The 26735-nt window shown below is 41.7% G+C and overlaps 1 protein-coding gene across 1 annotated transcript in view; it reads right to left on the bottom strand.

The window, feature by feature from the left end:
* Positions 1 to 26735, bottom strand: part of VWA3B (von Willebrand factor A domain containing 3B) — a 184538-nt gene that overhangs the window by 8906 nt on the left and 148897 nt on the right. Inside the window, 1 exon segment of the mRNA XM_040267618.1 lies at positions 20553 to 20757. Coding sequence (XP_040123552.1) covers positions 20553 to 20757 — 205 coding nt within the window.

The raw sequence follows: 26735 nt of genomic DNA, 5'->3' as shown, positions 1-26735 counted from the left end.
AGGCAACTAATCATATGCACAATACAAGCATGCTATTGGGCTTGCAAAAGAAATCTATGGAGGATGAGAGTCACAGGGGATGGACAATGAGAGAATGGGAAATGCCAGCACTAAATAAATAAGCCAACCTATCTGTAGGCTCAGGTGCATGGGAGTACCTGCAGGCCAGTTTTAGTGAGGAAGTCAGATGGGCAGTGATGCTGGCAGTTAGGGATGCTGTTCTCTGGGTAATTTGATTCTATCTTGTTTCCAAAATTCAGAGACTCCAATTCACTCTTTTGCCAGATTCAGTTATCAAGTGATGTATCAATAGATACAGGATCCAAGATGCAATACCCTCCTTTTGTTTTACTACTTAGTTTCAAGGTCATGTTCCCAGGTTTGCATTGGTGGGGTGGAGAGCACTGAATGTTTGATGCTTTAGAATTTTCCACTTAACAAACAGCATGTTTTCACATCAGGTACAGAACACACTTCTATGATGTAAGTAGAACTAGTCTTTGGCTCAAAATGTTGTTGTAAAATCACTGTATTTTTTTCCTGCCTCAAATCATTGAACTCTGCTGCAAACAACCCCTAAACAGTACTAGCAGCAGATCCAACATGCTTCTCTGGCCATATTTTGTCCTTAAAGCCAAGTAAAGTCTGACTGCTGTGATCCAGATACTACACATAGGGCCAGGGATCTTCTGACCTTTCCTCTCCATAGAGAACCTAATTATGAGACCAGAACATTTGGAAACTCTTTTGAAACCTAGTGAGGAGAACAGGCCAGCCTGGAGCATTTTCTGACCTACTTTCTCTCTCCTCTCATTTATGTGTAGAGGGGTCCACTCCACCACAAGAGTATCCAGGATCTGCGTCCCTTTTAGAAATGGGTTCTGGAGAGAAAATGAGAAAATGACCTTACAGGAAGATGTAAACCAAGGGTGGCAAACTCCTGCCCAGTCCCTTGAGGCAGCAGAATGGGAGTGATTGACCCATGGTTGCTGTTGTTGGTGTTCAGTTGCTAAATTGTGTCAGATTCTTTGCAAGCCCATAGACTGTAGCCTGCCAGGCTCCTCTGTCCATGGGATTTCCCAGGCAAGAATATTGGAGTGGGTTGCCATTTCCTTCTCCATTTCTTCTACCCATGGTAGAGTTGAAAAGACTTAGAGAGACTTCCTTTCTAGGAAATTTGTATTTTAGCAGGAGTCAAACTAAAGCCATAGCAGTGAAGCTCTAAGTGGAATTTCCTGTCCCAGCTCCCTCCATTTCAAGAGGAGGGTAAGTCTCCTTGCAAGATTTCTCAAGCACAGCAGGTCAGTGCTGGGCTCCTGGGGACACTGAGGAGTCCATCCGTGAGCCCAAGGCTTAAGAGGGAAGCTGCAAACAGGAGAACATGCAGAGAATTATTGTCCCATTTCAGAAGTTATGTTGTGGCTGACTCTTTTTCTATCCCATGGTCTGTAGCCTGCCAGGCTACAGTCTCCTTAGTTGTACTTTCAAAACCAAAGCAGAGTTGGCAAGTCTTTGCGGAGCTTTGTTCCCCTCCTCCTCAGGGAATTTCATAATGTTAGAAAACACATGAGCAGTACACGTCCGCAAACTTCTGTGCAGTTTCTAATCCCCTCTCCAGGGGCAGCTTGGCCTTACCCTTGTCCTGGCGTGGTTCCTTGAGCTGTGTAAGCAGCTGCTTACGAAGCATAGGAAACAGTGATAGAACGAAGCCCTGAATGGCCTTCAGTGCAGCACACAGCAGCACTGGACTAGGGAGACTTAACCACTCTGACAGTAGTCTCCAACCAAATCTCAATCCATAGCAACTCAAAGGGCTGTTGTGGAAGGGTGAATTCTTTCAGGTGTTTCTTTTTTTTTGGTAGTATCTAAAGTGTGTAAGTCTCTCAGTAATGTCTGACTCTTTGCCACTCCATGGACTGCAACCTGCCAGGCTCCTCTGTCCATGGAATTCTCCAGGCAAGAACACTGGAGTAGGTTGCCATTCCCTTCTCCAGCGGGTCTTCCTGACTCAGGGATTGAATGCAGGTCTCCTGCATTGCAAGCAGATTCTTTACCACCTGAGCTACCAGGGTAGTAGCAAAGGAACCTAATAAATATGCATTAGACACTGAATCAAATTATTTCTGTAGCTTGAAAAGCACATTTGTAACATCTTCTCAGGGAATATTCCCTCGTTGCTCTTTTAGGGAAGAATCAAAGAGAGGAAAACTTGAAAAGGTTTTAAGTATTTAAACCTGAAAATTACTGCAGCTCTGAAGTCTGTACTTTGGATATTACTGATAGTTATCCACAGGCAGGTACTTCAGAGATGCACATCCTAGAGCTACTTCTGTGCCATTGCCTATATCTCAAGTGAGGTGATGGCATAAATAGAAATGCTGGGCCTTTAAGAAAACTTTTCAAAAGAATCTCTGTGCTGCTTACTCTGGTCCACCCATCTGCCCCTAGGTCCATTCTCTGCCCTGCCCTGCACCATGTTCCAGAAGGCTGACCCCTCCAAGAACAACATGACCCAATTTCTCTTGCTGACTGACTTTCTGATAGGCTGAGCCAATGGGAGGTGGGAGGTCAGAGGGCAGCAAGGAGAGAAGGGCTGGGGGCATTGGTTCCAACTTCTCTCCCTGTCTTTTGTCTCTCTACAGATACCCGGCCCCCCAACCCCAACTAGTGGACTGCACTCTTGCAAGCTCCAGTACCACTATTTCCCTCCACCGCTGAACTCCAGAGGTGCTGACAACTTCCTGCTTTGCCAGTTCTGGGGTGAAATCCCCTTTTAGCTGCCTTGACCTGCCTCCCCCTCTGCAAACAGTCCCTTCATTAATGTTTCTTCACTTGAAGTGACTGAATGAAATTCTGTTTCCTGCCTGGACCCTCCTTATAAGCCCTCTGCACTCAATTTTCCTCCTCCAGCCAGTGAAGTCAATGATCACACCCAAACCTGTTTAGGGTAGAATTATGCCAATGAAAAAACGGTGAAAACGTCCCTGGTGGTCCAGTGGTGGAGACTCTGCCTGCCAATCAATGCAGGGGACCTGGGTTTGACCCCTGGTCTGGGAAGATTCCACTTGCCGCAGGGGAACTAAGACCACGAGTCCCGACTACTAAGCCCATGTGCGGCAGCTACTGCAGCTGAGTGCCCTAAGAGCCCGTGCTCTGCAATAAGAGAAACCACTGCAATGAGAAGCCCACCAACTGCCACGAACAGCAGCTCCCACTCGCTGCAACTAGAGAAAGCCCTCGAGCAGCAGTGAAGATCCAGCACAGCCAAAAATAAATAAACAAAATTAAAAAAAAAAAAAAAAGACGAGCCTTGTGGCAGGGTAGTGCTGGGGTCCACCCAGCTGAAATCTCTAGCCAAGAGGGTTGCCTTCAGCTTTAGAATAAAAAGAATCAAGGTGTTGATTTTTGTTCCTGGAGCTGATACCCCCACTCCCCTCCTTTCCACTCCTGAACATCAGGGTACTAGACAGAAACCTTTCTGGATACTATTTAGAGCTGGTGGGAGTTTTTCTTCCCTTCTTGGAATTTCCTCCATTGGCTGGTCTTCCTGAGCAGGATCCTCTCCTAAAATCCCCAGCTAACCAAGGCACAATCATGACACGGGCCGAATCTTCTCTTTGGCATCCTTGCCCGTCACATCCGGGCGCCTCACTCTCTGGGGTTTCAGCCTCACACTGGCCAGGTGTCCTACCATCATCATCTCACAGGAGCCCATGGTGGGTCTGGTTTCCAGATGTTCACTTATCGCCTCAATGTGCATGTGTGTCGTTCTTTGTGTGATGGCATCGCGGATACACAATCCAGACTTGCTAATTCCCTGCCTGCACACCAGGGGACCTTCTATGTCACAGTCTCCAGGAAGTCAGTCCTCCTATCAGACTCGAGTATCAGCAGAAGAGACTACAGTTTTCACTCATGGAATGAGAGAGGCTGGCTAGTCATAAAGGGTTAAGGTGTGATGCCTCCCTTTAAAGAAGGAATACTGAGAGCTGTATAAAGATGGGTTATGAGGCAGGAATGACAGACAACTGGTTCAATTACTGTTTGCGAGAAAACATAACAAATGACTCTACTTATTCTGACTTCATTTTATACAACTCAAAGAAATTTCTAAGTCTCCCGAACTATTGTTCTCTTGCATAATGTCAAAGTCACAATCCAATATAATGTTTTCAAATCCAAGTGGTTTCTTTTCATCACTTCTTTCTTCCATTCCCTTCTCACCCAGTCTCACACACATCCTCCCATCTGTGGTGCATTTTCCTAATGCTCTCTTTCTCCTGGACAATTTTCCTTGGAATGGAACACTTACTTAGCTTTCTCAAAGCCAAAGACTCCAGATTCCTTGCTGGTCACAACTTGGAGTAGTAACCACGTGCGGCCAGCTAGGTGGTCAGTTCATTTCCAAGGTCTCTATTCAGGTTGTTCACAGATGCTTATAGCTTAACAAGATTTTCCACCACCGTGTGTTTCAAGGCAGCCAAGGTTATAACTGGGGCTGCCCTACACCAGGTTCCCATGGAGAACTCGGGGAGGTTAATTATATCTTGGATCCCCTTGGGGCTTTCCACCGTCCTGCAGCCCTGAGGGCTCAGGATGGGCTAATGTCGTTGAACTCCTCAATCATGGCAACAAGAGCAGAGCTGGTGAAGGGAGCTTTCCAGTGGAATTTAAAAAGTTCAAAATTAAGGGACCTCCCTGGTGGTGCAGTGGTTAAGACTCTGTGCTTCCAATGCAAGGGGCATGAGTCTGATCTCTGGTTGGGGAACTAAGATCCCACATGCCATGCAGTGTGGCCAAAAATAAAATAAATACCAGGAGGATATTTCTTTATTAAAAAAATAAAAGTTCAGAATTAAGACCTCTCCTTCCATTACGCAGTCAATAATCCAAGCACCTATCTCCAAGGATGCCACAGAATGAGTGGATTACAGAAACAGGGAGAACAGTTAAGCATGGGATGTGCCCATTATAATGTGCTGGGCAGAGCACATGAAATAATGATTCACACCCTACATCTGATCTTGCAAAGAACTGCCAGGGAAAGTCTCAAAGGAAAAGCAGGGCACAATCTAGCCAGACACTGGCATGTATAACCACTTCTCCCCACCACTAATCCTGACCAACAGAAAAATCATGAAGCTGTCCCAAGCTCAGGAAAGTATCTGAGAGCCACAGACCCAAAGGCTCCATGATGCACCCTTGACTGGATCAAATACAGTGACCACTCCCTTCTGAACACACATGGGCATTTCTGATTGCCTCTCATGCCAACCAACTTTGACCACCTTTTGCTGTGTTATCAATAAACTCTAGGGGATCTTCATGAAAACCAGAAGGTTTCTTCCTCTTCAAATTACAATCATTGATCAAAATCTTTGGCCTTTGCTATTAGAATTTAAAATGAGACTCTAGTTATATCTGAATCAATAAAGATGACTGCATATGTGATGGATTTTTCACTGCAGGATCTCAAAAAGTCTTGCAATCCTGAGCTTCGATTCCAACCATTTTTCACACAGAAAGGTTGACACCTGTTAGTGGGTCATGAAATCAATTCAGATAGAAATGAAGTAAAATATCACACAATATATCACATATAGTAAGGAGAAGCATCATAAGAATTATACAGAAAATCTTCCTTTGCAGAGGGCCACTCTCAGAGTGGAAGAAACTGTGGATCAGCTGCCAAGTATGACCCTCTCCCACCCATTCCTTATCTAAGGACAACTGTCCTGGGCACATGGGCGCTGCCCTGAGCAGACAGCGGGGGCTTTGGTCACCTGATAAAGTGACAGGGCAGTGAAAGGACATCTTTAATCCTTGACCAAGAAAGAGGGTAGCAGTGGACCCACCAATACCATTACATGAATTCAATGTCTTCTCGCTGTGGCTCTCACATCAAGTTCCCGCCATCTTTTTCTCCTTTCCTTTCTGTGAAGATCTTGAAACTAAAGTCTTCACTTCCTATATTTATTTTCTCAACTTCTATCCACTCCTCCACTTTCTGCAAACTGGCTTCCATTCCCCAAAGGCCACCGAAACTGTTCTGGCTAGGATCATTACTGATATCCCTCTTGAAAGTCAAATGGCTTTCAGACATCATCCTATATGATTATTTCAAAACTCCTCAGTAATGCATTAATCATAAAAATAGCAATGATGGACAATGTGTGTTGAGAGAGCATTTCCCACTGAATATTTAATGCTGCACACTGTCCTGAGCATATTATGTGAGCTGTCTCATAACCATCTTGCAGGTGGCCATTATGATTTTTCTCATCTAAGGATGAGGAACCTAGGCTTAGACAGCCTAAGGAAGGTCCCTCAGCTGGAATGTGGCAGTGCTGAGACTTGAATTCAGGTCCTTCTGCCTCCAGGCCCAGGGCTCTTGCCACCTCTCCTCCTTAGGCTCCAGCATCACAGCTCCCGACCTGGAGCTTCTGATTCTCTAGCTGTCCTGTACTGGCCCCTCCACAGTCTCCCTTTCTCATTACCTCAAAGAACCTTCACATCTATCTCCTTAACTCAGACTTTTCTCCTAAACTCCAAACATGTGGCTGCCTATGGGCCCTTCTCACCCAGATGCCCTGGGGACATCCAAGAATCAAGAGGACCCAAAGTGAGTTTCCTTTCCTTTCCTCTCATGGTACCTCTTCTGTCTAATCTTCCATTTATTTATTCATTCACATATTTGGGAGTGCTTACAAGGTGTCAAGCAACACTCCAGCAATACTAGAAATACCTAGAACACAATGGACCAAGTCCCATTCTTATTCTAGTGGAGGATACAGATCATGAACAAATACATACATAATGTCAGGTGGTGAAATGTGCTGTGAAGAACACAAAAATATGGTAAGGGGTGAGAGAATGACAGGGTGTTTAGAAGGGCAGAGGTGATATGGATGTGGTGGTTAACAGTGCCTCTGTCTCCTACCTGTCCAAGATGGGAAGTTTGTGGGTGTTCTCAACTTTGCCCTCTGGCTCACTGCGCACATTCACTTTCCACCAACTCATGCCTCTTTCACCTAAACCCTCCACACTGTACTGGCTTGGCTCAAGGATCAACGTCTCTCAGAGTCTGCACCTGGTTTTGGTCTTTCCCCCCTACATCGAGTCTTATCTTGCTGCCAAAAAGATCTTTCCAAAACAAAAATCTGTTCATATTTTATGCTTGCTGTAAATCTCTCACTGGTATTCATTTCCTACAGAGTAAAGTCCCTGATTCTAGGAGAGATTTTCAGTCCCGTCTTCTGGGTCCACCTTCCCTTTCCATCTCGTCTCCTGCCACACCCCTGGTGAATACACCATGTTCTTCCCCTCTACCTGTCTTTGCACACACAAGCTGTTTCTCTCACTCAGAACACTTCTCACACGCCCACCCTCAAATCCCTACACATCCTTCTGGATCAAATTCAATCACCCCCTTCCGTGAAGACTGCCTCAACTCCCCAGCCAGAACTGTTCACTTTTCCCCGTCTTACAGTTGTTCTATGGCTATGCCTCTACTGTCATATTTTTAATACTCTGATATAAGGGTCTGGGTTTCATTCCTTCAATAAATACTTTTGAGCACCCACCATGTGCCAAGCATCATTCTCAGTGGATGTAGCTATGGATACAGCTATAAGTGAGGCCAAACAAGATCTCAGCTCTCATGGGGATTATGTTCTAATACAGTATGTCTCCTACACTGGGCTGAACCCATGTCTCCAATGGTATTAACAAGCCCCTATTTTGTGTTCAACATATAGCTTCACCTTGGCAGATGCCAAGGAAAGAGAGAAGAATGTGACAGGCTATTCACTGCCTGAGATCACCTGTGACATGAATCTGATCCATGGTAGGGAGTGAACAAATATTTTTGGATGAAGAAATTGAGGAAATTATTTTACTTACCACTCTGTGGACAAGAGAATAAAGAAATAGAACAATTAACTCATATCTGACGAACAATGAGCCTTTGAATCCCACAAATCTAGACAAATTCAGAACATACTTTGTTCTGAATTATAAGAGGCTTCTTTTCACTACATTAGCAACGCTCCCATTTTTAAATTTAATGTAAAGTATAGATGAAAGAATGCTGCTGCTGCTGCTCAGTTACTCAGTGATGTCTGACTCTTTGAGACCCTTTGGATGGTAGCCCTATAGGCTCTTCTGTCCATGGAATTTCCCAGGCAAGAATACTGGAGTGGGTTGCTGTTTCCTCCTCCATGTGACCTTCCTAACCCAGAGATCGAAAGCTTGAAAATTCTGCTGTTAGGCAATAACGTCTTCAGAGCTCAACATGGGAAAGGCCCATCATTTAGGACCTATAATGGTCTGTTTTCTCAACTAGAATAAGAGTGGGGCTTGGTCCCTGTGTTTAAGTACTTCTAGTGCTTAGAATTGGGCTTGGCACCTCAGAGGAACTCATAAATATTTCAATGGATAAATGAAGGGACAAACAGAGAGGAAGAGGCATGATGAAAGAAGAGATCTCCAGGGAGAGGGAGTTAATTCATTTTCAGTCTTCTTGATTCTTGGGTGTCCATGGGACATCTACGTGTGAAAGGCCAACAGACAGCCACACACTTGGGGTCAACAGATGGTGCATTCCAAGGAAAGACTGAACAACTCTTTGAGGGGGTCACTTTGTTTGAATAAAAACAATAGTAAGAATCCCAATACATATAAATAAATAAAACAGAATAAGTAAAAACAAAAATAAAGATATGATAAAACTTTTACATTCTGCAGAAAAGAAATAGGTTTCTACACTAAAGGAGGAAAAAGCCATTTTCAGGGGAAAAATTAAATTAAAATAAGCAAACAAAACACAACAATCTAGAATAGCAAAAACAGAATTTAAAACCAGGCAAAGTCAGTATCATTTAGCAAAGACTGAAATAAAAAATAGATGAATCTCAAAGGTCAATTTCTTGGAGATATATATATATATATTTTATGCCATCAAATGGTGAATATATGAAAATTTTATAGAAGTCAGTAAGATTCTGGATGAACTATTCCAGGTCTACACACATTCTACTATAGTCAGAAAGAGAATATTTATTATACAGGCAGCAAGTATTTAGAGCCCCCAAGTGTTTATGTTCTTTGGGCTGAGTCCCACTCCTAAGAACTTATCTTAACAAAATAGTTCAACTATATGCACCATATGGAGAAGGCAATGGCAACCCACTCCAGTACTCTTGCCTAGAAAATCCCACGGACGGAGGAGTATGGTAGGCTGCAGTCCATGGGGTTACTAAGAGTCAGACATGACTGAGCGACTTCACTTTCACTTTCACTATATGCACCATAGAAGCATCAAAACATCTGAAAGGAAAACTGAAAAACAAAACAAAAAAAACAAATGTCCAACATTCAGTGAAGCGTTAAACCAATGAGGGTAGTTATACACTATGGAATATCATGTAACCACAAAAAATATCTATCTGATGGTTCAGCAAAAACAGAAAGAAAGTATATAAGACAATGTTAAATTGAAAAGTAGAATATAAAATGATTATGGACACTCTGTATCTATGGGTAAAATTTATTCACGGAAGAAAAACAATTAAATGACTGAGGATTTAAAGATGGCAGAGGCGTAGGTGGACATGGAGTACATCTCTCTCCATGGATACATCTGGAATACACCTTCAGACACAGAAGTGCATGCAGAACACCAGCTGAGAGCAGACAGGAGTGCCTGACCACTGGGAAAGAATCACACAAAACTCGGTAGGAGGAAGGAACTAGGGGGGAAAACAGGAGTGTTAGCAAGACTGGATCTGCCCTCGATGGGTGGGGGAACTGAAGCAAGGGTCTGATCGCCAAATTGGGGCAACTGTCTGAGTCAGAGGAGAAACATTTAAGTCTGAGAGGGAAACAGCTGATCGGTGGCAGCCTAAATGGAACCAGAGTCAGACAGACCTCGACGCAGCCATACATACTCTGGACAGGGATGAGGTCCCCTGGAAGGCGCAGTGGCTGGGAGCTGGAGTTTAGGGACTGTGGAGCAATCGCAGGGCAAGGGCTGCTGTTGATTGCGGAGAGATGGATCAAGGGGATGTGAGGGAGGAGATTGTGGTGAGAAATGCCTGTGGAGGAAAGCTGGGCAGCAATGGAAGCAAGGCAATACTGCTGAGTCACGCATAGTGGGTGGAGCCATCACCATAGCCTCTCTCTACACAGCCAGTGGGGGCAGCTAAACAATAGAGAGGCTGGCCCAGAGAGTGCCTGATGCACTGAACTACAGAATAGGACCCCACCCAGGGTGCTCCTTTAAGTGCCTGACACCCCGATCTACAGAGTAGGACCCCAACCAGGGGGGCCCCCCTCTATGTGCCTGATGCATCAAACAACAGAGAAGGATGCCAGGCAAGGAAGCCCTCTAAGTGCCTGAACGGGCAGAGCTATGGAGACAGACTGGCCAAAGAGGCCTTCTGATCACCAGCTACTGATACTGCTAAGTTACTTCAGTTGTGTCCGACTCTGTGCGATCCCATAGACAGCAGCCCACCAGGCTCCCTCGTCCCTGAGATTCTCCAGGCAAGAGCACTGGAGTGGGTTGCCATTTCCTTCTCCCATGCATGAAAGTGAAAAGTGAAAGTGAAGTCGCTCAGCTGTGTCTGACTCTCAGCGACCCCATGGACTGCAGCCCACCAGGCTCCTCCATCCACGGGATTTTCCAGGCAAGAGTACTGCAGCGGGATGCAATTGCCTTCTCCAATCGCCAGCTACAAGAGGCTCAAAAAAAGACTCTCTGATAGGGTCATAACTCCTGCAGCAGAGGCAGTCCATGTCCCTGCACATTTGGTGCCGCCAGGGTCCCTGCAAGCCAAGCAGCTGCACCACTTCATGCTCAACTCTCACTGGGGCAGAGCTGCCACAGACACAAAAAAAGTCTTGCGTCTATGCATGCAGGGTTGCTTCGGTCCTCTCCAACTTTGCGGCCCTGTAGACTGTGGCCTGCCAGGCTTCTCTGTCAGGGGCTTCTCCAGGCAAGAATACAGGAAGTATTGGCCAATACTCGTCAAACCCTTCTAGGGCACTATATTTCCTGCTGTCCTAGCCACCAACTCCCCTGAGTACCTGATGCTTCCAGAACCCCTGAGACCCAAGCAGCTACACCACCTCCGCACCTGGCCCTCGCAGGGGCAAACCCAAGTGCTCCAGGGCATCCTCAAAGCAAACCCCAGAGGACGACCCACATGCAGAAGTGGAAATAAAACCACAATTGAAACCCAGAGGCAGTGTGGCTAAGGAAGAAGACCTCAAACCTTCCCACCAGCTGTATAAGCTTCAGATTAAATCCACATGATCAACTAGGCAGACTGTATCTATGGGATATATAAAAGAACACTGAGAGCTTTCACAAAAGAAAACACACCAGTTCTGATAGCTGTGGACATTGGAGGCAAGAACACATAGAAGCAAGACCAGATTAGAATCTACGCTGCCCCCACAACAGGTCCAGAGATCAGCACAGTGTTGGAGGGCCTCCTAGGGAGGTGAGGTGGACTGTGACTCCTAGTGAAGGAAAGGATTCTGAGAGCAGTGACTCAAGAAAAACATCTACTATTCCTATGTTTTGACTTATTCTGTAGATTCTTTGGATTTTTTTTTCTCTTTTTTCTTTTTTCCCCCTTTCCCCCTCCTCTGTTGTTGTTGTCAATTTTATTGGCACTATGAAATCTAATTCAGCTTTTGAGCTTTTTCTTTTCTCTTTTTCTCAGTCACATTTTTTATTGTTGTTATAAACCTCTGCCTCTACATTGGGCTTTTGCAGTTCTGTGGAGTTTTCCTTGTTTTTTTTTGTTTTTTTTCCTTTTCTCTCTTTTCAGTTTTAATTAATTTTTCTATATTTATTCCTTTGTTTGCTTTTCCTACTGTTACTTTCCCCTTGCAGTTAATCTTTAATGTATATAAATCTTCTTTACCTCTATTTAACCTTGCATATCTATTCTTTATTTCTTTTCTTTCTTTCCTTTCCTCTCAACATATCTGTTAGTTTTATTTTCATTGCTTTATTCCCCTATTGGCACTTTGCTTTAGTTTTATTTTCCAGTTTGTGCTTTAGTGAGTTTTGCTGTTAACTGGTAGATATAATTTTTGGCTTCCTTTGGTCACCAGATCAATCTATTGCACTTTATTTTTGTTAGACTCTGATTTTGATTATGCATATATATGCACTTTTTAATATTCAGTCACACACATATAATTTTTGATTTTGTTTGTTCACTAGGTCAATCTACTGTACTTTGTTTTAGCTGGACTGTTTTGACTTTTCTTATGGGTGCATATGTATATGTGTATATTCCATTATTTAAGTTATTATTTACCTGATTTTGTAACTGCCATTTGTCTGGGGTTCATCTTTGGCTTCTCACTTTGGGGTATTTGTTTTAAGCTCACTTAATGCCATAACAAATCACTTGTGGAATTTTTGTTCCTAACCAGATGTCAAGCCCTGAGTCTTTGGAGTAGGAGCACTGACTCCAAGACCCTAGACTACCCGAGAACTAGCACTAGGGAGTATCAAATAATGAGAACTCACACAAAGGAAACCACTTGAGTACAAGACTCAGCATGACCCAACCACGAGTAGCATCCTGTGCAGGATACCTCATCTAAACAACAAACAACAAAAATACAAACCCAATCATCAGTAGACAGGATTACCACCTCATTCAGCCTTGCCCAGCAGAGGACACACACACACACACACACACACACACACACACAAAACCTCAGCACAAATCTCACCCTATTTGAAGCTTACACAAACCACTGGACCAACGTTAGGAGGGCAAAAACCAAAAGGAAGAAAGAATTCAACCCTGAAGCCTGGGAAAAGGTGACCTCAAACACAATAAGTTAAAAAAAAATTATGAAAAGGCAGAGAAATACTATACAAATGAAGGAATAAACTAGAAAAACAGAAGTCCAAATAAATGAAGAAGAAATAGGCAAACTCCCTGAAAAAGAATTCAGAATAATGATAGTAAAGATGATCAAAAATCTTGAAAACAAAATGGAGAAAATACAAGAATCAATTAACAAAGACCTAGAAGAATTAAAGAATAAACATAAGAGACATACAACACAATTACTGAAATTAAAAATACTCTGGAAAGAATCAATAGCAGAATGTCTGAAGCAGAAAAACAAATCAGTGAGCTGGAAGATAAAATGGTGGAAATAATTTCTGAAGAGCAGAATAACCTCTGGGACAATATCAAATGCACCAACATTCAAATTACAGGGGTCCCAGAAGAAGAAGAGAAAAAGAAAGGGTATGAGAAAATTTTTGAAGAGATTATAGTTGAAAATTTCCCCAACATGGAAAAGGAAATAGTCAATCAAGTCCAAGAGGCATGAAGAGTCCCAAACAGAATAAACCCAAGGAGAAACACACCAAGACACATACTAATCAAACTAACAGAATAAACACAAAGAAAGAATTATAAGCAGTAAGGGAAAAGCAACAAGTAACATACCAGGGAATCCCCATACGTTTAACAGCTGATCTTTCAGCAGAAACTCTGCAGGCCAGAAGGGAATGGCAGGATATATTTAAAGTACTGAAAGGGAAAAATCTACAACCAAGATGACTGCACTCAGCAAGGATCTCATTCAGAATTGATGGAGAAATAAAAAGCTTTTCAGACAAGCAAAAGTCATGAAAAGTTAAGAGAATTCAGTACCACCAAACCAGCTTTACAACAAGTGTTAAAGAGACTTATATAGTCAAGAAATACAAGAGAAGTAAAAAGATCTACAAAATCAACTCCAAACAATTAAGAAAATGGCAATAGGAATGTATATATCAATAATTACTTTAAATGTAAATAGATTAATTGTTTCAACCAGAAGACACAGACTGGCTGAATGGATACAAAAACAAGACCCATATATATGCTGTCTACAAGAAACCCACTTCAGACCTCAAGACACATATAAACTGAAAGTGAGAGGATGGAAAAATATATTCCATGCAAATGGGAAGCAAAATAATGCTGGAGTAGCAATCCTCATATCAGATAAAATAGAGCTTAATATAAAGAATATTACAGGAGATAAGGAAGGACAGTTCAATTTAGTTCAGTTCAGTCACTCAGTCATGTCCGACTCTTTACGACCCCATGGACTGCAGCACGCCAGGCCTCCTTCAGTTCAGTTCAGTTCAGTCACTCAGTCGTGTCCAACTCTTTGGGACCCCATGAATAGCAGCACGCCAGGCCTCCCTGTCTATCACCAACTCCCAGAGTTCACTCAGACTCATGTCCATTAAGTCAGTGATGCCATCCAGCCATATCCTCTGTCGTCCCCTTCTCCTCCTGCCCCCTGTCCCTCCCAGCATCAGAGTCTTTTCCAATGAGTCAACTCTTTACACAAGGTGGCCAAAGTACTGGAGTTTCAGCTTTAGCATCATTCCCTCCAAAGAAATCCTAAGGCAGATCTCCTTCAGAATGGACTGGTTGGATCTCCTTGCAGTCCAAGGGACTCTCAAGAGTCTTCTCCAACACCACAGTTCAAAAGCATCAATTCTTCAGCACTCAGCCTTCTTCACAGTCCAACTCTCACATCCATACATGACCACTGGAAAAACCATAGCCTTGACTAGATGGACCTTTGTTGGCAAAGTAATGTCTCTGCTTTTATTGTGCTATCTAGATTGGTCATAACTTTTCTTCCAAGGAGTAAGCATCCTTGTCCATCACCAACTCCTGGAGTTTACCCAAATTCATATCCATTCAGTCGGTGATGCCATCCAACCATCTCATCCTCTTTGATCCCCTTCTCCTCCTGCCTTCAATTTTTCCCAGCATCAGGGTCTTTTCAAATGAATCAGCTCTTCACATCAGGTGGCCAAAGTATTGGAGTTTCAGCTTCAACATCAGTCCTTCCAATGAACACTCAGGACTGATCTCCTTTAGGATGAACTGGTTGGATCTCCCTGCAGTCCAAAGGACTCTCAAGAGTCTTCTCCAACACCACAGTTGTAGCATCAATTCTTCAGCACTCAGCTTTCTTCACAGTCCAACTCTCACATCCATACATGACCACTGGAAAAACATAGCCTTGACTAGATGGACCTTTGTTGGCACTACATAATGATCAAGGGATCAATCCAAGAGGAAGACATAATAATTGTAAATATCTAGGCATCCAACATAGGACTACCTCAATACACAAGACAAACACTAAGAGGCCTGGCATGCTGCGATTCATGGGGTCACAAAGAGTTGGACACGACTGAGCGACTGAACTGAACTGAACAGACATAAAAGGAGAAATTGACAGTGTCACAATAATAGTAGAAGACTTTAATTAATTAGGAGACTTTAATTAACAGAAAATTAATAAGGAAACACAAGTCTTAAATGATACATTAGATGAGATGGATCTCACTGATATCTTTAGGACATTCCATCCAAATGCAGAATACACCTTCTTCCCAAGTGTACATGGAACATTCTCCAGGATAGACCACATCTTGGATCACAAATCAAATCTCAGTAAATTTAAGCAAACTGAAATTGTATCAAGCATCTTCTCTGACCACAACACTATGAGACTAGATATCATTTATAAGAAAAAAACTGTAAGAAACACAAACACATGGAGATTAAACAATACATTTCTGAATAGCCAACAGGTTACTGAAGAAATCAAAAGGGAAATCAAAAAATTTCTAGAAACAAATGACAATGAAAACACGACAACTCAAAACCTATGGGATGCATTAAAAGCATTTCTAAGAGGGAAGTTTATAGCAATGCACTCCTACCTCAAGAAACAAGGAAAACATTGAATAGACAACCTAATTTTATACCTAAAACAACTGGAAAAAGAAGAACCAAAAAACTCCAAAATTAGTAGAAGGAAAGAAATCATAAAGATCTGAGCAGAAATAAATGAAAAAAAAAACAACAGTAAAGATTAATAAAACTAAAAGCTGATTCTTTGAGAAGATAAACAAAATTGACAAGCCTTTAGCCAAACTCATCAAGGAAAAAAGAAAGAAGAATCAAATCAACAAAATTAGAAATAAAAAAGGAGAGGTCACAACAGTGGGGTGACCCCCCATGGCACACATTGGCAAGGCTGGCAAAATTACAGGGTGTCTCTGAAGAGGGCACGCTGGGGCAAGCACATCTCACTCTGTTGAAGGGGATCCATGACCCTGTCACTCTACTGTCTGGAGGAGACCATAACCAAGAAAGAAAAGTTGTCATGTCAGGCAGCTTTCTGGACTTGGAGTTGTGTTAATGAATAAGTGACCACTTGCTGACTAGGAAAAAAAAAAAGAGAGAGAGAGAGACTATTATGAACAACTATATGGCAATAAAATGGATAACCTGGAAGAAATGGACAGATTCTTAGAAAAGTTCAATCTTCTAAGACTGAACTAGGAAGAAACAGAAATTATGAACAACCCAATTACAAGCACTGAAATTGAAGCTGTGATTAAAAATCTTTCAGAAAACAAAAACCCAGGACTAGATGGCTTCACAGGAGAATTCTATCAAACATTTAGAGAAGAGCTATTGCCTATCTTTCTAAAACTCTTTCAAAAAATCGCAGAGGAAGGAACACTTCCAAATTCATTCTACGAAGTCACTATCACCCTGATACCAAAACCAGACACAGACAACACAAAAAAAGAAAACTACAAGTCAATATTACTGATGAACACAGATGCAAAAATCCTCAACAAAATTTTAGCAAACAGAATTCAGCAACACATCAAAAAGCTCATATACCATGATCAAGCTCGGTTTATTCCAGGGATGCAAGGACTCTTCAATATACGGAAATCAATCAATGTGATACACCACATTAACAAATTGAAAGATAAAAACAATATGATAATCTCAATAGATGCAGGAAAAGCCTTTGACTAAATTCAGCACCCATTTATGATTAAAACTCTTCAAAAAATGTGCATAGAAGGAACCTACCTCAACATAATAAAGGCCATATATGATAAGCCTACAGCAAACATTATTCTCAATGGTAAAAAGTTGAAAGCATTTCCCCTAAGGTCAGGAACAAGACGAGGGTGTTCACTTTCACCACTATTATTCAGCATAGTTCTAGAAGTCCTAGCTACACCAGACAAGAAAAAGAAATAAAAGGAATTCAGACTGGAAAAGAAGAAGTAAAGTTCTCACTGTTTGCAGATGACATGATACTGTACATAAAAAAACCCTAAAGATAGTATCAGAAAATTACTAAAGCTAATCAGTGAATTTAGCAAAGTTGCAGGATACAAAATCAATACATAGAAATCACTTGCATTTCTATATACTAACAATGAAAATACAGAAAGAAATTAAGGAATCAATCCCATTCACCACTGCAACAAAAAGAAATATCTAGGAATAAATTTACCTAAGGAGACAAAAGAACTGTACACAGAAAATTGTAAGACACTAATGAAAGAAATCAAAGGTGACATAAACAGATGGAGAGATATTCCATGTTCCTGGGTAGGGAGAATCAATATTGTGAAAATGACTATATTAACAAACACAATCTACAGATTCAATGTGATCCCTATCCAATTACCAATGACATTTTTCACAGAACTAGAACAAAAATTTTCACAATTCATATGGAAACACAAAAGATCTGATATAGCCAAAGTGGTCTTGAGAAAGAAGAATGGAGCTGGAGGAAACAAACTCCCTGACTTCAGATTTTACTACAAAGCTACAGTCATCAAGACAGTATGGTACTGGCACAAAAACAGAAATATAGACCAATGGAACAAGATAGAAAGCTCAGAAATAAAGCCATACACCTATAGGTACCTAATTTTCGACAAACGAGGCAAGAATATACAATGGGGCACACAGCCTCTTCAATAAATGGTGCTGGGAAATCTGGACAGCCACATGTAAAAGAATGAAATTAGAACACTTCCTAACACCATACACAAAGATAAACTCAAAATGGATTAAAGACCTAAATGCAAGACCAGAAACTATAAAACTCTTAGAGGAAAACAGGCAGAACACCTGATTACATAAATCAAAGCAAGATCTTCTATGATCCACCTACTAGAGTAATGGAAATAAAAACAAAAGTAAACAAGTGGGATCTGATTAAACATAAAAGCTTTTGCACAGCAAAGGAAACTAGAAGCAAGGTGAAAAGACAACCCTCAGAATGGGGGAAAACAATAGCAAATGAGACAACTGACAAAGGATTAATTTCCAAAATATACAAGCAGCTCATACAACTCAATACCAGCAAAATAAACAACCCAATCAAAAAGTGGGAAAAAGACCCAAGCAGACATTTCTCCAAAGAAGACACACAGATGGCTAACAAATACATGAAAAGATGCTCAACATTGCTCATTATTAGAGAAATGCAAATCAAAACTACAATGAGATATCACCTCACATCAGTCAGAATGGCCATCATCAAAAACTCTACAAACAATAAATGCTGGAGAGGGTGTGGTGAAAAGAGTGGCTCAGACGGTAAAGCGTCTGCCTGCAATGCAGCAGACCCAGGTTCAATCCCTGGGTCAGATCCCCTGGAGAAGGAAATGGCAATCCACTCCAGTACTCTTGCCCGGAAAATTCCATGGATGGAGGAGCCTGGTGGGCTACAGTCCATGGGGTGCAAAGAGATGGACACAACTGAGCAACTTCACTTTCTTCTTTCTTTCTTGCACTGTCAGTGGGAATGTAAATTGATATAGCCACTATGGAAGAAGGTATGGAGAGTCCTTAAAAAACAAGGAATAAAACCACATGACCCAGAAATCCCATTCCTAGGCATTTACCCTGAGGAAACCCAAACTGAAAAAGACACATGTATCCCATTGTTCTTTGCAGCACTATTTACACTATTTACAACAGATGAATGGATAAAGACATTGTGGTACCTATACACAATGGAATATTACTCAGCCATAAAAAGGAATGCCTTTGAGTCAGTTCTCATGAGGTGGATGAACCTAGAACCTATTATAGAGTGAAGTCAGTCAGAAAGAGAAAGATAAATATTGTATTCTAATGGATATATACAGAATCTAGAAAAATGGAACTGAAGAATTTATTCACAGGGCAGCAATGGAGAAACAGACAAAGAGAATAGACTTATGGACATGGGGAGGGGGGAGGAGAGGGTGAGATGTAACATGGAAACTTACATTACCATGTATAAAATAGATGGCCAAGGGGAATTTGCTGTATGGCTCAGGAAACTCAGACAGGGGCTCTGTGTCAACCTGGAGGGGTGGTGTGCCGAGGGAGATGGCAGGGAGGTTCAGGAGGGAGGGGATATATGTATACCTATGGCTGATTTATGTTGAGGTTTGACAGAAAACAAAATTCTGTAAAGCAATTATCCTTTAATAAAAAAATAAATTAATTTTTAAAAAAGGTAAATGATTCAGGACTTCTCTGGTAATACAGTGGATGAGAGTCTGCCTGTCAACGCAGGAGACACAGTCTTGATCCCTGGTCTGGGAAGATTCCACATGTCACAGAGCAACTAAGACAGTGCACCACAACCGCTGAGCCCATGTGCTGCAACTATGCTATGCTATGCTAAGTCACTTCAGTTGTGTCCGACTCTGTGCGACCCCACAGACGGAAGCCCACGAGGCTCCCCCGTCCCTGGGATTATCCAGGCAAGAACACTGGAGTGGGTTGCCATTTCCTTCTCCAATGCATGAAAGTGAAAAGTGAAAGTGAAAGTGAAGTCGTGTCCGACTCTTAGCGACCCTATGGACTGCAGCCCACCAGGCTCCTCCATCCACGGGATTTTCCAGGCAAGAGTACTGGAGTGGGGTGCCATTGCCTTCTCCAACTACTGAAGCCCAAGCACCCTAGAGCCCATTCCCTGCAGCAAGAGAAGCCACTGCAATGAGAAGTCCACGCACTGCAACAAAGAGTAGCCCCTGCTTGCCACAAACAGAGAAAGCCCACACGTAGTAACAAAGGCTGAGTGCAACCAAAACAATAAAGAAAGAAGTAAATGAGCCAAAGTGGTAATAAATATTAAGCCTGCTAGATAACAAATTTTCTTTTTAGAAGGTCTGTTTTACTAGTAACAATAATGGCTAATACTTATGGAAGACTTTCAATACTAACTACTTTAAATGTTCATTTTCTCATAACAAGCCTATTAATACTATTAATACTCTTATCTCACAGATTTAAAAAAAAAAAAAAACTCTAAGGTTTAGAGAGAGTCACTGGCCAAGATCACATGGGGATTAGGTGGCAGATCTGAGACCAGATGCTAGTCTGGCTCATATCAAAGGCCAGGCTTTTAATCACTGTGATACTTCTGCTTAGTTTTATTTTCCAGTTAAAATATGTATTGTTTAAAAAATAAGGTCAGAGTAAAATCAAACGCCATTTCCTTTCTACTGAAAGAGGTGCTGAGACCTTCAGTGGGTTGACTGTAACTCTTAGAAATCAGTGTGTTGAGAAGTGGAGGAGAAGGATGGCCAACACAGAGATGTCAAGGGCTCAGACCAGAGGGGAGGAAGCAAACACAGACCCCACCATGGTACGCACCTCTTCGAGTGCTTTGCTTACATAATTCTCCTTCTTGACAGCCTCTTGGAGCTCCATGGCCTGCTGCACGTACATTTTCCCAGCTAGGATTTCATTCTCCAGCATGGACAGCTCCTTCAGTGAAATGGGCCAATTCAACCTTTCTAATGCCTCGTTCAAAGCTGCCTTGTTTTCTAAGTACCGCATTGGTTTGTTTGCATCTAACCTAGGGAAGGAAGAAGAAAGAAACGTAATGTGATCATAACAGAAAACATATGGAAAGATGGTTTTTCAGTCAACCCTCCCCTGAGAAACATCTGTCGGAGCAGATGTCAGGTGTTGACAGAATTGCAGCCAAGCCTTCTTGTCCATCGGGGCTTTGGTAGTTTGCCCAAGTTAGAAATAATCATCTCTGAGTCATGGGAGGCCCTCTTCCCCATTATTTAATTTGATGGTCTGATTTTATAGAACTTTGTTACACGAGTTTTTTTTTTCCCCAACAATTTTTTTCAGCATGTTTGGAACCCATTCCTTTCTCCTTAGGTCTAACATTTGGCAGAAGCAAAAGCAAGTTTCAAAGAGATTTCAAACAGCTATGCCTAGGAGTGACTCTGGAAAACAAGCAAACACTAAACCCAAATATTTGTCTCAGTGCAATAATTCTTCTATTAGCTCATTTTAGCTGCCTTTATCTCCTGTCCTCTTATAAGCCTAAATAGGCCTATATTTTCTGGTTTCACTGATTTGGTTCACAAAGAACAGAAGCCAAACTTTCTATCAGCTGATGAACAGGACGCACGATTCCAGGGGAAGCCAGTGGGGTGTGGAGGGCCCAAGTCCTAAATTCTGTTTCCAGTCTCAGCTACTTCTGAGTCAGATATTCATGGAAGGGGGTACAGAGAGGGCGATGGATAGACTGACTGAGAGAGATATGGGGAGAAGAACATTTCATAATTATCATTCTCTTATTGCCGAAGCATCTTTTTATTTTTTTAAGTATGTGTTGTGTGTGTTGGAAGAGCACACTGTAAACCCAGTACAATCACAGGACTCCATCCACAGACAAACTTGTTTCCAGAAGATAGCAAAAATTCTTATTAAAAATCTAAATGGGAGTGATGTCAGGAAAATAGTAAAATGAGAAACCCCAGGTCTCATTTCCCCCACAGAAATGCTGACAATAATATGTGGACAAACTGCCTTTGTGAGAATTGTAAGAAGCCAGTTAAAAGGTACCAGCTCTCCAGGAGTTCAAAGCCAAGAAGAGTGGGCACTGAAGTGAGTATTAGGAACATTTGTTGCACATTGCCTGGCCTACTGGCCCCTTCCCTTTCTTGGCACCTGTGGAGCAACTCAGAGGAAATGAAGTCCTGGCTTCTTCGAAAGAGAAGAGTGGAACATGTATGCAGCATTTTGGCCTTCTGTGGGGCTGCTTGAGAGACTAGCTTTTGTCTCACTTGACTCAGAGTGCCAATAAAAATGGCAGCATACTTTGCATGCCAGGTTACTGGCAGCTGAGAGCAAAGGCAAGTTTCATGGCTGGTTACAGCGCCAGAGATACTGCAGTACCCAAAGAAAGACACCAGGGGGAGGAAAAGATTACCCGCTCCTGAGAAAAGACGGGCAAATCTCTTCGACTGGGAAATTACACACATACACACCACCACCACCACCACCACTACCTCTCCTAGAGAAGAAATACCCTCAGAAAAGCTGTGAGAGGTTCCCAGAATCTCTAGTCAGAATGATTGGTGAAGGTCTTCCCCTATAAGAAGTCATCTATAAAGACTGGGACAAGTGTCTGCCTTTTCAAATGTCCAGATCTTGCCTAAAAGTACTAAGGAATGAAGAGAAACAGAGAACAGTGGCTTAATCAGAGGAACAAAATAAATCTCCAGAAATCTACACTAAAGAAAAGAGCTATGAATTACCTGACAGAGAATTGAAAATAACTGTCTTAAAAATGCTCATTGAGCTCAAAGAGAATACAGACAACTAAATGGAATCAGGAAAATGATGGATGAACATATTAAGAATATCAACAAAGACACAGAAACTATAAAAAGAACCAAACAGAAATTCTGTATCTGAGGAATACAATAACTGAAAAATTCACTGAGTGAGTGACTGAGTGAAGTCGCTCAGTTGTGTCCAACTTTTTGCGACCCCGTGGGCTGTAGTCCACCAGGCTCCTCCGCCCATGGGATTCCCCAGGCAAGAATACTGGAGTGGGTTGCCATTCCCTTCTCCAGGGGATCTTCCCGACCCAGGGATTGAGCCCAGGTCTCCCACATCGCAGGCAGAAGCTTTAACCCCTGAGCCACCAGGGAAGCCTGAAAAATTCACTAGAGAGCTTCAAAAGGTGACTTGGTAAATCAGAAAAAAAAAAAATCTGAAAATTGCGGCTATTTTAAGTCATAAGTTGTTACAAGAGACAAAGAAGGACATTCAATTCAGTTCAGTCGCTCAGTCACGTCTGACTCTGCGACTCATGGACTGCAGCATGCCAGGTTCCCTGTCCATCACCAACTCATGGAGCCTACTCAAACTTATGTCCATCAAGTTGGTGATGCCATCCAACCATCTCATCCTCTGTCATCCCTTTCTCCTCCCACCTTCAATCTTTCATAGGATCAGGGTCTTTTCCAATGAGTCAGTTCTTCCCATCAGGTGGCCAAAGTATTGGAGTTTCAGCTTCAACATCAGTCCTTCTGATGAATATTTAGGACTGATTTCCTTTAGGATGGACTGGTTGGATCTCCTTGCAGTCCAAGGGACCCTTCAAGAGTCTTCTCCAACACCATAGTTCAAAAGCATCAATTGTTTGGCACTCAACTTTCTTTATGGTCCAACTCTCACATCCATACATGAGTACCGGAAAAACCATAGCTTTAACTAGACAGACCTTTGTTGGCAAAGTAATGTCTGCTCTTTAATATGCTGTCTAGGTTGATCATAGCTTTTCTTCCAAGGAGCAAGAGTCTTTTAATTTCATGGCTGCAGTCACCATCTACAGTGATTTTGGAGCCCTCAAAATAAAGTCTCTCACTGTTTCTACTGTTTCCTCATCTATTTGCCATGAAGTGATGGGACTAGATGCCATGATCTTCGTTTTCTGAATGTTGAGTTTTAAGCCACCTTTTCCACTCTCCTTTCACTCTCATCAAGAGGCTCTTTAGTTCTTCTTCACTTCTGACATAAGCGTGGTGTCATCTGTGTATCTGAGGTTATTGGTATTCCTCCTAGCAATCTTGACTCCAACTTGTGCTTCATTTAGCCTAGCATTTCTCATGATGTATTCTGCCTATAAGTTAAATAAGCAGGGTGACAATATACAGCTTTGACATACTCCTGTCCTGATTTGGAACCAGTCTGTTGTTCCATGTCCAGTTCTAATTGTTGCTTCTTGACCTGCATACAGATTTTTCAGGAGGCAGGTCAGGTGGTCTGGTATTCCCATCTCTTTAAAACTTTTCCACACTTTGTTGTGATCCACAGAGTCAAAGGTTTTGGCATAGTCAATAAAGTAGAAATAGATGTTTTTCTGGAACTCTCTCTCTTTTTCGATGATCCAGTAGATGCTGACAATTTTATCTCTGGTTCCTCTGCCTTTTCTAAATCCAGCTTGAACATCTGGAAGTTCACGGTTCACTACTGTTGAAGCCTGGGTTGGAGAATTTTGAGCATTACTTTATTAGCGTGTGAGATGAGTGCAATTGTGTGGTAGTTTGATCATTCTTTGGCATTGCCTTTCTTTGATACTGGAGTGAAAACTGACCTTTTCCAGTCCTGTGGCCACTGTTGAGTTTTCCAAGTTAGCTGGCATATTGAGTGCAGCACTTTCGCAGCATCATCTTTTAGGATTTGAAGTAGCTCAACTGGAATTTCATCCCCTCCACTGGCTTTGTTCGTAGTGATGCTTCCTAAGGCCCCCTTGACTTCGCATATAAGAAGGACATTATATAATGGCAAAATGGGTCCATCCACAAGGAAGATATGACAGTTATAAACATGCACCTAACTTCACAGCTCCCAAACATAGAAGCAAACATTAATAGAATTGAAGGGAAAACTGAAACACTATAAGAGAAGATTTCAATTTCCATTTTCAATAATGGATACAACCACGAAACAGAAGACCAATAAGGAAACAGAGGACTTGAAAAACATGATAGATTAATTAGACCAAACAGACATACACAGAACACACTACAAACCAACAGCAGAATACATATTCTTCCTAAGTGCACATGGAACATTCTCTTCAGGATAAACCACAGGTAAAAGCACAAGTCTTAAAAGTTTTAAGATTAAATCATATAAAATATATTCTCCAATCACAGTGGAATAAAACTAGAAATCAAATATGTGGAAATTAAACAACCAATGGGCCAAAGAATAAATCATAAGGGAGACTGTAAAATATCTTGAGATATTTTAAAATAAGAATACAACATATTAAAATTCTAAGATATAGCAAAAACAGTCCTAAGAGGGAAATCTATAGTGCTAAGTACTTCTATTAAAAAAGAGAAAATATCTCAAATCAACAACCTAACTTTACACTTCAAGGAAGTGGGAAAATGAAGAATAAACTCAAAGTTAGCAGAAGAAAAGAAATAATAAAGATGAGAGCAGAAATAAGTGAAATAGAACAGTAGCAAAAAATGTATGAAACTAAGAGTTAGTTTCTGGAAAGAGCAGCAAAAATGACAAATGCTTATTAGCTAGATGAAGAAGAAAAAAGAGAAAACTCATATAACTAGAATCAGAAAGGAAAGAATGAACATTACAACTGTTATCAGAGAAATAAGAAGGATATTTTATAAAAGGCTACCATGATCCATTATACACCAACAAAGTGGATAATCTAGAAGAAATGGACAAATTTCTGTAAAAATATAACCAACTAAGACTGAATCAGAAAGAAATTAAAAATCTGAACAGATTTGTAACTAGTAAGGAGATTGAATCAGCAAACAAGTAATTTCCAACAAATATGAGCCCAGTACTATATAGCTTCCATGGAGAGAACTACCAAACATTTAAAGAAGAATTAACACCAATCCTCCTCAAATAATTCCAAATATTGAAGAGGAGGGAACATTTTGAAACTCATTCTATGATGCCAGCATCACCCTGATACCAAAGCCAGACAAAGATACTACAAGATGAGAAAACTACAGCCCAATATTGCTTTTGAACATTGATTCAATACTAGCAAACCAAATTCAACAACACATTAAATGAATGAAACACTGAAGAATGAGACTTATTCCTACAATGCAATATGTAAAAATCACACAGTAACAGAATGAAGGAAAAAAATGACTTAATAATCTCAATGGATACAGCAAAATCATGATGATTTCAATACTTTTTCATGATTAAAAATGAAAACACTCAACAAACTAGGATTAGGCAGAAACTACCTCAATATGGGGCTTCCCCAGTGGCTCAGAGGTAAATAATCCACCTGCAATTCAGGAGACACAAGTTCAGTCCCTGGGTTGGGAAGACCCCCTGGAGAAGGGCACAGCAACCCACTCCAGTATTCTTGCCAGGAAAATCCTGTGGACAGAGGAACCCAGCAGGCTAAGGTCCGTGGGGTGGCAAAGAGTTGGACATGACTGAAGCAACTGAGCACAAGCACAAGCACTGCAATATAGTAAAGGGGTCATAACTCACTCAAAATCCTGCTTCAGATGGTAAGGAGGAAAGTGATGTCATGAAAGACAGTGGAGTAGAAAAATCAAGGAACTGGTCTTTTGACCAAAACAACTATTTGATAGAATTAACTGTTTTGGAACTCAAGAATGTAGTTGAATACTTACATAGCATTCAGAAGAACGCTTGATGAAGAGAGAGGCTGACATGTAGGAAAATCTCTGTCAGGTCACTGGCTGACCACAGGGATTACAATACTTTAGTGAACACACATGATAAAGAATAGAAAAACACCAGTACAGTATACTAACGCATATATATGGAATTTAGAAAGATGGTAATGATGACCCTGTATGCGAGACAGCAAAAGAGACACAGATGTATAGAACAGTCTTTTGGACTCTGTGGGAGAGAGCGAGGGTGGGATGATTTGGGAGAATGGCATTGAAACATGTAAAATATCATATAAGAAATGAATCACCAGTCTAGGTTCAATGCAGGATACAGGATGCTTGGGGCTGGTGCACTGGGATGACC

This window comes from Oryx dammah, unplaced genomic scaffold (assembly GCF_014754425.2).
Source record: "Oryx dammah isolate SB20612 unplaced genomic scaffold, SCBI_Odam_1.1 HiC_scaffold_25, whole genome shotgun sequence".
In the NCBI taxonomy this organism is placed as follows: Eukaryota; Metazoa; Chordata; class Mammalia; order Artiodactyla; family Bovidae; genus Oryx; species Oryx dammah.
The sequence above is the reverse complement of the archived record's forward strand: the minus strand, read 5'-3'. Positions and strand labels throughout refer to the sequence as shown.